General features: G+C 39.2%; 1 protein-coding gene across 1 annotated transcript in view; it reads left to right on the top strand.

Annotated features, from left to right (window-relative positions):
• The window catches only part of col4a5 (collagen, type IV, alpha 5 (Alport syndrome)), a 63,405-nt gene extending 49,980 nt beyond the window's left edge, over positions 1-13,425 (top strand). The window contains exons 38-49 of the mRNA XM_034149965.1: positions 306-356; positions 887-1,072; positions 5,614-5,747; positions 5,835-5,907; positions 6,358-6,429; positions 6,595-6,723; positions 7,344-7,442; positions 8,712-8,924; positions 9,437-9,614; positions 9,804-9,918; positions 10,504-10,676; positions 11,710-13,425. Of these exons, the coding sequence (XP_034005856.1) occupies positions 306-356; positions 887-1,072; positions 5,614-5,747; positions 5,835-5,907; positions 6,358-6,429; positions 6,595-6,723; positions 7,344-7,442; positions 8,712-8,924; positions 9,437-9,614; positions 9,804-9,918; positions 10,504-10,676; positions 11,710-11,791 (1,505 nt within the window). The 3' untranslated portion in view covers positions 11,792-13,425. The remainder of the gene's footprint in view (positions 1-305; positions 357-886; positions 1,073-5,613; positions 5,748-5,834; positions 5,908-6,357; positions 6,430-6,594; positions 6,724-7,343; positions 7,443-8,711; positions 8,925-9,436; positions 9,615-9,803; positions 9,919-10,503; positions 10,677-11,709) is intronic.
• Positions 13,426-13,662: the final 237 nt, after the last annotated feature.

Genomic DNA, 13,662 nt, shown 5'->3' with positions numbered 1-13,662 from the left:
ACAACAAACATGGCGTCAAAACGGAGTAAAGTGTGGAAATATTTCGACCAGGTTAGTGAGGGCGGTGTAGAGTGCAAACTATGCAAAGTTAAACTAGTGTATCATAGGTCAACTAGCTCAATGCTTAACCACATACAATTCATACATGAAACCTTGAGTTTTCAAACTGTGGTCACCCGTTCAATAAATTGGACAAATTATATTATTTGAACATTTATTTATTATTAAAACCTTTTTTGTTTGCTTTCAAATTCCCATCCCTAATATTTTTGACGAAATGAACTTCTGTTTCCCGTCTTCTCCAGGTCTTCCAGGTTACGGTGGACCCGGCGCTTCCGGACTTCCAGGATTGCCCGGTGAGTAACAACCCACTGAATGATAATGCACACACACACACACACACACACACACACACACACACACACACACACACACACACGCACATGCACACGCACACACCTTAGGAAGATACAAGCATCCAGTGCAATGGTTTTCACTGAAAAGACATTACAAAAAAATCATATTTTGGGACTTCAAATGTAATAAAAAATGTTGTCCCAGATTTGAAGTCATATTTTTAGTAACTCAAACACACTCTAAATCTCAAAATTAATAACTTGTTTCCTTTTATTCACAATATTGACTTTTTTGTTGCAAGACAATGTCAGCACTGTCCACACACCAGCACTGTGTTAGGCTTTTGAAAAAACAATGGGTGACAAAAGCCATGTATATTTTACCACCAACTAATGACCTTCTTAATTTGTGGACAGCAGCCCTAATATAATAATAATACATTTGATTTCGAAGCGCTTTTTCACAGTGGTGATAAAAAGGGAATAAAATATGAAAAACCCTAACTATCTTTACTTTATTTCCCTCTCAGGCTCAAAGGGAGACTCCGGTGGTTCTGGTCCATCTGGCACTCCTGGTTTTCCCGGATCTAAGGGAGATGCTGGTTTTCCCGGAAACCCTGGTCCCTCAGGCAACAGTGGCCCTTCAGGGTCTCCAGGTCTAGCTCTGCAGGGCCCCAAAGGACTCTCAGGACTCCCTGGACCCCCCGGAAGAGCAGGTAAAGCATCCGAAAATACGTATTTGTCTCCACATGTGCCGCCAGAAAAATTGCTGCCTGGTTTTCTGATTCTGAGGGCTGGTTTGAGGGTTGGTAATGTTCAGAGAAAAGCATTAATTGGGATGGCCTCTGGGAAAAGATAGGGTTGATCAAACTTGGCTAAATTATTCGACGTGGTTCTTTGACATTAAACACAATTTTTTGTGCAAATTTATAACAAAGATTCACAGAAAATCTCATACAATTGTGTTTTTATTTCTTGTAAATTCCGATCGAATCTTAAAGAATATCTAAATGGATATTTTTGTATATTTGACACCTAGAATAGCCTTAATATGCAGTTGTTAGAGTGTATTACAAACAGGTCTATAATGTAACTTAAGTGTAAAAGCTATGATTGTTCTTTTTAATAGATAAATAAATGTCTGCCGTATGCAGCTTGCAGTTATTCGTCTCAAACGTACAAAACCAGCAGAATCCTGTATACGTAATTTGCAATACAAACATTATATTTACAAACTAAAGAAAATACATTACCGTTGAATTAAGATTATTTAAAATGTACAGTAGTTGATTTGGTTTTCCTAACCTGCGAAAACCAGGCAGCAAACGGCAGAAACTGCACTTGTTAATGTGAATGCTTTCATCTCCATGTCAGTTGATTTGCATGGGACGTTTTATCACTGTTTGAGCACCACCTGTCGAGTCATTGTCAACAACACTGAGCACGGATGATCAAAAATCCATTTTCACCAGGAATTGTCGTGGTGCTCGTCACGCACCAATCACTGTTTGTCACGGGAGTTTGACCCCAAAATGAGCATGTGTTTACGGCACTTTGTTGTCTCAACATCATCCAGTTATTTGTGTTTTATCCACCATTTCATTCGTCCTCATGTCTTCCTCACACCTTGTCCCCTTTTCCCCGATCCCACAATAAGGAAAGCTGTAATCCATCCATCTCTCCACAGCCATGATGTACTGTTCATTTGTGTGTTTTCATTGTAACTAGTGTGTGTGTGTCCAGTGTTTGTGGTCGTGTTGGATCATTGAAATGTTGGTGTGAAACAGCTGAGCCTGAGACAAAGAAAAACTCTACTTGCATCTTAAAGTTCAAGATAGGTTTTGTACATTCAGTACACAGCCGCCCTTTTGTCAATTATCTCAAAGCTAATTGACTAAACAAAGAAACTATCAAAATAAGTTTTAATTAGCAACACTTTAAAACTAAGATAAGCAGTTACAAAGAAAAAGATATACAGAAATCTGTCATGTAAAAAGAACAAAACTTCTCATGAAATCAAAATAACTGGTTGATACTAAGACAATTATCTTATCTTTTGGATCGGATATATTTGTTACTCTACTACAATAACTTTAGTTAAAAGTTGAGCTTTTGTGTTTGCATCAGGCTCTGCTGTCTTGTGTTTTTTGTCCCACCAAATCAGCCATCTGCATGGACACTGTCTGTCCCAACACACACACACACACACACACACACACACACACACACACACACACACACACACACACACACACACACACACACACACACACACACACACACACACACACACACACACACACACACACACACACACACACACACATAAAAGTTGAAGGTACACCTAACACACTGCTGGAAATGGTGGACCTCCCTGACACGCACCTTAGGAAGATACAAGCATCCAGTGCAATGGGTTTCAATACAAAAAAAGAAAATATTTAAGTAAATTTCCTTTTTTGAGATAAAAATGAATGAATAACTAAACAAAATATAAAATGTAACTTAAAAGATTAGATTAGAAGTCATATTTTCAGTAACTCAAACACACTATAAGCCTCAACATTAATATCTTGTGTCCTTTTATTCACAATATTAATTCCTTTGAAAGTAAATGTCAGCGCTGTCCACACACCAGCACTGTGTTAGGCTTTTGAAAAAACACTTGAGTGTTTTTCTGGGTGTCCGGGTGACAAAATGAAGCTATGTATATTTTACCACCTGTGTTTCCTGTGGCCCCGCCTCCTCGTGTGATGACTATCCGCCGCTGCAGGTCCAACAGGTCAGATGAACGACGTTGAAACGTCTGCTGCATGTTTTACAGAACCACTGTCTGACTTTTACCCACTGCAGTTACCTTTATTTCTCCTTCTAATGACCTTTTTCTTTCACTTTCCATGCACTCTGATGGTAGTTTAATGCACCCTTTTAACAAGTAAGCACCTTTTTATGAAAATAAATCATGATAAAAAACAATAATCCACTGTAGTAATTTTAAACTCACAGTTTTCTGGCAAGATTAACATGAATCATTCTGTAAAATCCAAATCTAATATGCAGAATGTGTTATGCATACAGTATAATATCTTGTAATTTGTGCACAAAACCACATCATAATTAAACTAACTCACCTTGAAAATCAATGATTTTACTTTTACTGTCACATACTATAATTGTAGTTTTGTTTCACTGACATGTGTTGTTTGTAGATAAGCATTATTTGTATTTAAATATACTGGTACTTTAAAGTTTTAGTAATAGCAACAAGCAGTATCTCTTAAATCCAAAATGTTCTCCAAACTCAGTTCTTTCTGAGGGTTACTTGGTAGAAAATACATCCACGCTAGCAACTCTGTGACTTGAGCAAAAGGTTATCATGCTAAATGCTACATGCTAACAATGACAATGCTAAAAATGACAATGTTAACATGCAGATGATTAGATTATATAATATTAGATCTACGTTATTCATTCCAAATTGGCAGTGTGTCACAGCAGCATATTAACAGGCATTACACATCAGTTAAAAAATAATTACTGATTACCAGCTGTAAAATGTCCCCTGTCCACTGTGCTAGTTTAGCGTGTTAGCATGCTACATTTGCTAATTAGCACTAAACAGAGGATGAGGATGATGGGGAATCTCACTGGTTTTGCAGCTATTTGGTCAAAATGATACATTTTGACTTCATGATAGCACTATAGATGGATAGTTTATTTATGTTAGAACACAAATTAGTATATTTTGCTACTGTGTGACCTCCAGGGGATTCATATAATTCATTAACTTAACCGTTAGCTTGGAGCAAATGTTGAGACTTTAGCACTTTTACCTTAGCACTTTTATTTTTAAGTAAAAAAAGTAACGACAGCTGCACAGTGTCAGTATCTTTAGCATTAAACCTTAGTTAATACCTCCTCTCTTTTTAAAGGCAATGCATCTTGTTTAGTGTGATTTGTGTTTCTGTACTGAGGCTTGCTTCTGTCTAAACCCCCTCTTCTTTTTTTGCAATTTTTGTGCCGTCAACCCGGCTCCGCTTTACCTGGGAATTCTGGGAAACCTAGGTCCTCCAGGTTAGACTCAAGGGTGGTTTTAATACATGCTGTCTTATATATGTCATATGTGGTATACTGGTGTGTGAGAATAAGTGGAAAGGTGTGTTGTTTGTTTGTTACCATTTCTTTACCCTACAGGACAGGCTGGACACTCAAGACTGCTCATAATCCTAATTTACTCCAATTGTTTTACTAATGAGTTTCATTTGGACGTTTTACTGCCATTTTTAATGGGGAAGAATTGTGTTGTTTTATTTATTTTCTTGTCTTTTTATTTTCTTTTACAAGTTTGATATATAAAGTTTTCTCTGAGGTAAAGCTGCTCTACAGGAAACAAATAATCTTGTTAAGAAGCTAACCTCACTAGTAACATTACTATGATATTTTATCTACTATTATGAATTTCTTAGCCAGTAAAAATTGGGTTATGAAACTAGTTTTCCTTGAATTAAATTGTAGTTCACATGATATTATCTTTTTGTTAAAGGTGGGGTAGGTAATTCACTTCAGAAACACTTTTTGTTATATTCCATGGAATGCTCTTAACATCCCGATAGCAATGAATATATTAAATGCTTTGACAATAAATACATAAAAAAATGTCATCTGTGGAAGCCGTGGCGCTGTAAAAAGCACGACCAATCATTTTAGCCGGCCCGGCTAAAATGACTGGATGGCCTACCTGCCTGTCAGCCTTCCATCTGTGCACAAACTTATCTCGTGCCCTCATTGGCCATGTGTGCGTTCGTGTGTGTTGGAGGAGGGGCTCTGTAAAGAAGTCTGAAGGAAGGGGCAGATTTTTTCTGGCTGCGTACTTTCAAATTCTAGCGCACTCGAGCTGGTTTCTCCATTCTTACCTACCCTACCTTTAAGATGTATAATTATTAAGTATTGTAAAGTAAGTGCAGGCTTTGAGTCTGCTGCATTTTATCAAGAAAAAAGGCTCAGTTCCATTCAAACAGTTCCAAAATAAAAAGTGAGAATATGGTTGACTACAACGTTTTCAGTTATTAATCGACATTAAGAAAAGCTAAGTCTGTCAACCAATAGCAACAAAACGTCTGAATATTTTGATAAAATAACCGAAATCCCACTTTTGACAAGATAAATGGAAGCTGATCTGATCCTGAGAATAGAATGAGATGAAACTTGTCTGAAAAATTGTTTCTGACTTTTTCCTTTCTTCCGTTCGCCTATGAAGGTCAAGGTGGGCCCCAGGGTCCTCGTGGTCCCCCAGGAAGTGGCGGCATTAAGGGAGATAAGGGTATTCCCGGCGCTCTTGGTCAGCCAGGCTTTGGAGGACAGAAGGGAGAGAGTGGTGGTTCCGGATTCCCAGTAAGATCATTTTTCTAATCCTGTTCACTTGTAGTTGGGATGAGAAAAGGGATGGAGATGTAACTGTTTTTACTTGTTATTTCCCAGGGTACATCTGGTCTTAACGGCGGCTCTGGTTCGAAGGGAGATATCGGTCTTCCCGGCGTTCCTGGTTTCCCTGGTTAGTCCACTTTTCTTTTGACTACTGTAACTGTTAGAAAAGTAGTCATCACATACAGAGCATCAACTAGTTCCTGAACAGTGTCCTTCACATGCTGATATCCAAGAGAGGGAGTTACACAGTCACAAGATGGAGGAATAGAAAGCAGTATTCAATGTTTACTTCAGATTAGCTCCACGTCAGAAATGAGCATGCTTGTCATATATCTATCTCCATAGAGGCTGAATCATCATGTTAATCACATAGCTATCATATGCCTAAAACAGTCCTGATGCTCTTCTAGGTAATCAGACATCCTGTCATGTTCACAGCTACAGTTGGGATACCTTTGTTATCATGTGGACTCTGATATTGGAAGAGTACAACAGTTTTTAAGCCCATTTTTTATTTGTGTCTTGTTGAATAACCAAAAGCAAAGCCCCAACATTAATATCCTCGTGTTTCTTCCAGGATCAAAGGGAGATTCTGGACTTCCTGGCGGCAGCGGCCTTAACGGAGATCCTGGAGAGGCCGGAGGCCCCGGTGGGTGATCACATTTACAGTCTTAACTGGAACTGAAATGTCATTAAATCTAACACGAAATATTTACATATGCCAATTAAGTGTCTCAAAATAATATGTGGGATCTCAAATTGGGATTGCAAAATTATTTCAAACTGATTTATTTTTATAACATTTGATTCTCAGGCCTTCCTGGTGAACCCGGTCTTTCTGCGAATCCCATCATGATGAAGGGAGAGCGCGGACCCCCCGGACCCTCAGGCCTGCCTGGAGGTCAAGGAACTTCTGGTTCTCCTGGGCGTGAGGGACTTACAGGTGAGAGAATATGGAATCTTTATTTGAGATTAATACACAACATGTAAAACTAAAAGCACAACATTTTTTTTAAATAAAATAACTAAAAGTACATTAGACAACAGCAATTACTTACAAAATATTGATTATGGACTCTTGATTAACAAAATGAGACATGAGGAATGATAAAAAAGTATTTTATTTTTTCAATTTTATTTTACTTTGTACTATTCCAGGTTTTTTTTTTCTGTATTTTTAATGGCTTTGAATTTCTAAGACTATGGTCAATCACTTGTTTATTATTATTTATTCTTTTACATTTTAAATCCTACAACAACACTCGATTCAATTCAAGTCAAATAGCTTTATCGGCATTACCATAATGACATACAGTATTTACGATATCTATACGTAAATTCATAAACATTTAAGGAAAACAATATACTTTTTGAACATGTACTAGAAAATAAAGTACATTTAAATAAAAGAAAACCGAACAATAGAAAACGTGAACACCCTATCCACTCACACATAGATAAATAAAGAAGAAAAAATATAGAAATTGGTCAAATGCCACAAAAAACCTCTCAAAAAGTAGTTCAGATTTGTTTTGTTCATCTCCTCTCTCTGGCTGTTCTCAGGTCAGCCTGGTGGCCCCGGAGATTCTGGTCCTGATGGGCCTCCTGGCTTCAGCGGACCCAACGGCAGGAAGGGAGACACGGGCCCCGCCGGCAGCCCCGGTGAGTGAAGTTTAACAAATTTAAAGGTCACCTATTATGCAAAATCCACTTCTTCATGTCTCTTCTACATCAACATGTGTCCCCTCTTCTTCATGTCTCTTCTACATCAACATGTGTCCCCTCTTCTTCATGTCTCTTCTACATCAACATGTGTCCCCTCTTCTTCATGTCTCTTCTACATCAACATGTGTCCCCTCTTCTTCATGTCTCTTCTACATCAACATGTGTCCCCTCTTCTTCATGTCTCTTCTACATCAACATGTGTCCCCTCTTCTTCATGTCTCTTCTACATCAACATGTGTCCCCTCTTCTTCATGTCTCTTCTACATCAGCATGTGTCCCCTCTTCTTCATGTCTCTTCTACATCAACATGTGTCCCCTCTTCTTCATGTCTCTTCTACATCAACATGTGTCCCCTCTTCTTCATGTCTCCTCTACATCAACATGTGTCCCCTCTTCTTCATGTCTCTTCTACATCAACATGTGTCCCCTCTTCTTCATGTCTCTTCTACATCAACATGTGTCCCCACTTCTTCACGTCTCTTCTACATCAACATGTGTCCCCACTTCTTCACGTCTCTTCTACATCAACATGTGTCCCCTCTTCTTCATGTCTATTCTACATCAACATGTGTCCCCTCTTCTTCATGTCTCTTCTACATCAACATGTGTCCCCTCTTCTTCATGTCTCTTCTACATCAACATGTGTCCCCTCTTCTTCATGTCTCTTCTACATCAACATGTGTCCCCTCTTCTTCATGTCTCTTCTACATCAACATGTGTCCCCTCTTCTTCATGTCTCTTCTACATCAACATGTGTCCCCTCTTCTTCATGTCTCTTCTACATCAACATGTGTCCCCTCTTCTTCATGTCTCTTCTACATCAACATGTGTCCCCTCTTCTTCATGTCTCTTCTACATCAACATGTGTCCCCTCTTCTTCATGTCTCTTCTTCATCAACATGTGTCCCCTCTGTGGAAAGAGACTCTGAAAGTTTCAGGAATAAAGATTCTCTCTCTTTTTGTCCTGATCCATTTCTATAAAAACCTGTCTGAAAATGAGCTGATCAGATTTTTGGCCACTTTATGATGTCATAACGATTTGTTGGCTTGTGTAACCATTAGCCAATCAGCAACCAAGGTAACCCCCGTTATAGTCTGTGTTGTTGTGTGTGTGTGGGGGTCTACCAGGGGCCGTGGTGGTTATAAATGAAGATCCTGAACCACTGCTCCCACTTTTCTAAACCATGTCTTTTCCCCTGATCCCAGGCACGCGTGGTTTCCCCGGCCCCACTGGTTCTGACGGTCCTCAGGGTCTCCCCGGTCCTCCAGGATCAGGGTCTGCAGCCCACGGCTTCCTGATCACTCGTCACAGTCAGGGACAGGAAGTGCCCTTCTGCCCCGAGGGAACCAGCCCCATCTACGACGGATACTCTCTGCTCTACGTGCAGGGCAACGAGCGCGCGCACGGACAGGACCTCGGTACGGACACTTTCTGCTTTTTAAAATGTTGTGATCACATTTTTATTGATTAATACACAACATGTAAAATAAAATTACAAGAAGTACATTAGAAAAAGAAAAATTAGACAACAGCAATTACTTACAAAATATACAAAATACAGAATACATATGTAGGATTTCTGATTTTTTAAATGTATTTATTTAGTTAGTTATTTATTTAGTGATATAGGAGTTACAAGACAAGTGCATACAAGTACAGTGTCACATTCTCATTACCTAACATGAGCTCTTGAGTCCATCATGTTGACAGATGTAACCTTAGTAACCAATTTTCATCTGCAGTCCACACATGAGCACAATAACACCATCAAAAAAAGGGAGAATCCTGCGAGTACATTAGCTTTCAATAAGTGCATGTGCTGAAGATGATTTGACTCTGTCCTGGATGTAGAAAAAACCTGATTCTTCAACATTAAATTTGACTCTTTTCTTCTTCTTCTTCTTCTTCTTCTTCTTCTTCTCCTCCGCAGGTTCGGCCGGCAGTTGTCTGCGCCGCTTCAGCACCATGCCCTTCATGTTCTGCAACATCAACAACGTTTGTAACTTCGCCTCCCGCAACGACTACTCCTATTGGCTGTCCACACCCGAACCCATGCCCAGCTCCATGGCCCCCATCACCGGGGAGGGGATCAAGCCTTTCATCAGCAGGTAGGGAAGGAGACGAGAAGGAGGAAAGAGTCAACGTTACATTATCTATTTTTCTATAGAGTGAAGATTTGTGTACCTACTTTTGATACATGCTCTGATAGAATAACTGTATGCTGTTGAAAAAACCCAATAACCAGTTGACTCGAGGGGAAATACGAGGTGTTTAATGTGACGTGTTTCTGTGTGCAGGTGTTCGGTTTGTGAAGCTCCAGCCATGGTGATCGCAGTGCACAGTCAAACCATCCAGATCCCCGCCTGCCCCTCCAACTGGGAGGCTCTGTGGATCGGATACTCCTTCATGATGGTAAGATGTAACAAGGAACAAGCATATATAACAACTATTTAAAAACTGTTCAAAAAAATCAGAGGAAAGGTTTACAAGAAATATAAATATTCAAACAAGTATACAAATTTCGAGGCTGAACATGTGTATCCTCCGCGGTTTTTAAAATCCCCACAATGCTTTGCACACGGACCAATTTCCAAATCTTTGGCGGAAATCGCGCTCGCATATGACGCACACCTGTTAGCCTGTTCCACCATGCTTCGTTTTCCGAGGCTAGGAAGGATTCTTGCCTCGCTTCTGAAGGAAGTGACTCGGAGGGACTTGTCCTACCAAGGAAGCGTCCTCGACATTGAGAAACACCCCCTGTCTCTCTGATTAAAACAGGAAGTTGGTTCCAGAGAAAGGGAGCTCTGAACGCTCTGACTCCTGATCTTGTTTTAGCAAAATATTATACAACATATATCTGAATTTAGTCGTAGAAAAGCTGAACAGTTTTAGGTATGATTGTGCGGAAATGTGCAAAATATAGAGAGGAATTCCCCTTCATATGACGGTAAACATCCCCTCTTACATGCCTAACTCTCCCCCTCTCTCTCTCCCCAGCACACCAGTGCAGGTGCAGAGGGTTCGGGTCAGGCTCTGGCCTCCCCCGGCTCCTGTCTGGAAGAGTTTCGCAGCGCTCCCTTCATCGAGTGCCACGGCAGAGGAACATGCAACTACTACGGGAACTCCTACAGCTTCTGGCTGGCCACGGTGGAACCCTCCGAGATGTTCAGGTACGCAAACACATCAAACAGACCCTCTTTTATAAATATTATCTACTCTCCGAGATGTTCAGGTACGCAAACACATCAAACAGACCCTCTTTTATAAATATTATCTACCCTCCGAGATGTTCAGGTACGCAAACACATCAAACAGACCCTCTTTTCTAAATATTATCTACCCTCCGAGATGTTCAGGTACGCAAACACATCAAACAGACCCTCTTTTATAAATATTATCTACTCTCCGAGATGTTCAGGTACGCAAACACATCAAACAGACCCTCTTTTATAAATATGGTCTACTCTCCGAGATGTTCAGGTACGCAAACACATCAAACACATCTCAATCTATGCTGTATGTGTAATAGTTATAGGCAAGGCAAGGCAAGGCAAGGCAAGTTTATTTATATAGCACCTTTCAACACAAGGCAATTCAAAGTGCTTTACAAAAATGAAAGACATTAAGAGCATTAATCTTATCTGCTTATTGTCAGGGGCATCAAGTTTTAATAAGCACTTTACGACACGTTAAATGATGAAGCCATTGAGACAGATTTAGGACTAACATATTTTTCATTATGGTTTTAATAACGTTATTATTATTATTAAATAAAACTGCTTTCTTGTGACTGGCTATGAAGTCTTATTTCACATCCTGAGAGGTACAAGTAGCAGGTTTAAAATCATGGACTTTTTTTCAAAATACAGCCTATATCATTTATGGTATTTAAACCCTTTTTTCTTACACTGTGCATCCGTTTCAGCACAGGTGACTTTATTACTCATTATGGTCGTGACTCTTGTCTAAAAACACTTACACCTAACTCCATATTTTAATCATATCTCCCCTATATATATATATACATATATACATCCCAGGTGACTTTAGCTACTAATAATGGTCATGATTACTCCACTTTTTCTCCAATAAAGTAGTATTTCACTCATATCAGGAGCCTGAAAGTTACACATGATGATATATCTCAAAACACTTACACCCATCTCCATATTTGAACCATATCTCCCCCCTTTTCCCCCACAGGAAGCCCCAGTCTGAGACTCTGAAGGCGGGTAACCTGCGGACTCGTGTGAGCCGCTGCGTGGTCTGCATGAAGAGGACGTAACGGCAAACGGCAACACCTGTAACCGGGGACACACGATCAATAACACGATGATTGGATGATGGGGGGGGCGTTACTCACATCGACACCATGACGACAAGGTGGATCCAACGGTGGATTTGTCTCCCGGATAAAAAAAACTAAAAACAACCTTACATCTTAAACAATGGTGCTACTGTGCAACACAGCTTAAAAAAAAAAAAATCTTACATTTTATTCTTTGTTCCTCTTAAGAAGTACCTCAAAAAAGGAAAATGATCCACTAAATGGTGCCATGATGGATGTGTGACAACAAACATTCAACTCTTATCCCTTCTTTCCTTTCTCTCTCCTTTTTTGAAAGCCACTTTTGACGACAAAAATGTGATACTGTAACCATTGTCTACACAGAAGTGCTCTTTTGGCCTTATTGATGAGGAGGTTACCAAATCGGCACATTGACTTCGGAACATCCAAGATGAGAGATGCACTGACGATGAGCTTTCCTTAGTGAGACTGCCTTTTTTTATTACTAAAAACTCACACCCTGTCTCTCCTCCCGCGTCATTTCTCTGTCGCTCAAACGTCTGGTGGTACTAACCCTGCTGTAGCCCAACTCTAACATCACACTACACCTTCTTCCTTTTTTTTGTAAGTAATACAATGTGTATATTGTGTAAAACACCTTTTTTGTTTTTAGTGTATTAAGGTCCTGAATCGGTACCAGCTGTTTGTTATACGACCATTTTTCCAGGTTCTTTTTAGCTCACACTATCACACACACACATTCAACACTCACTGACACACATCCACTCAGATTTTTTGTACAAAGTAAGGCTTTTATGAATGAAACAGTATTTTATATATAATAAATATATATTTGAAAAAGAGGTTAAAAGGTATATAAACTTTATTTCGGCTGTGGGGGAGATTGTTCACTGTTTTCAAACACACACAAAAAATATCTAACTACGGAACACCGACAGAGCCGTTTCCCTGACAGTCTTGTATGATATTAACAAAGCCAATCGCTTTTGTATTCAAATTGTAGAATTGATAAATAAAGGGGATTGCTTTTTAGGTAGTCTAATGATTAGGGGGAAATATTTGTGCAAAAAAAAAAAGAAAAGGATTTGAATTAAATCTTGGCTCCTTGATTAGGAAACCTCCATTTTTATGTTTTGTGTTTTTTAACATTTCCAGGTGCTGGGCTTAACTTGTAAAAAAAGAGGGCCTCCTGAGGTTTGATGGGGGCCTGTTTTCGCACCCAAGAAAACTTCAAATCCACTTTCACTGGCTTGAATTTTGTTCCCAAATCAGTTAAAGTGTTCACACTGATCTGTGGAAACACAAGTTCAAGTGTCTGTACATTTATCAGGTGTTTCAGTCCCTGATGTGACGCTTCCGTTACGCCAGGCGTTCACAAACCTGACGTACTGAAAGTCTAAGAGCTGTTTTAGGGGAGAAGATTTATTTTCCTGTGATTTTATTGTTATTTTTATTTTTTCAAAACTGCTTTTATGAATTCTAATTATGTCAACCTGGGGGGGGCGATTTAAAAAATGTGTATTTGTTTTTTTTCGTTTTTTTTTTCATGTTATGTTATCCAGAAGTTGTTATAAACTTTTAAGACTGAAATAAATACTATGTCCAAAGTGCTGTCTTGTGAAGATGTATTATTTTAGTAGAACATTTGTAACATTATGAAGGTTTTAGGGTTATTTTACCAACATTATCAATCATAATTTATAGAAAAAGTGTGATTTGCAGCCTAGCATAATTCTTAAAATATAAAAAAAACACATTACATATCAGTCGGTGTGATGCAAGCTTATAATCTCCTCAATATAATATATTTGAAATAAATATATATAGGAGTGAAGGCTTTTCCAAAG

The sequence above is a fragment of the Trematomus bernacchii genome, unplaced genomic scaffold (genome assembly GCF_902827165.1).
Source record: "Trematomus bernacchii unplaced genomic scaffold, fTreBer1.1, whole genome shotgun sequence".
NCBI lineage: Eukaryota > Metazoa > Chordata > Actinopteri > Perciformes > Nototheniidae > Trematomus > Trematomus bernacchii.
This window is presented reverse-complemented; position numbering and strand designations above follow the sequence as displayed.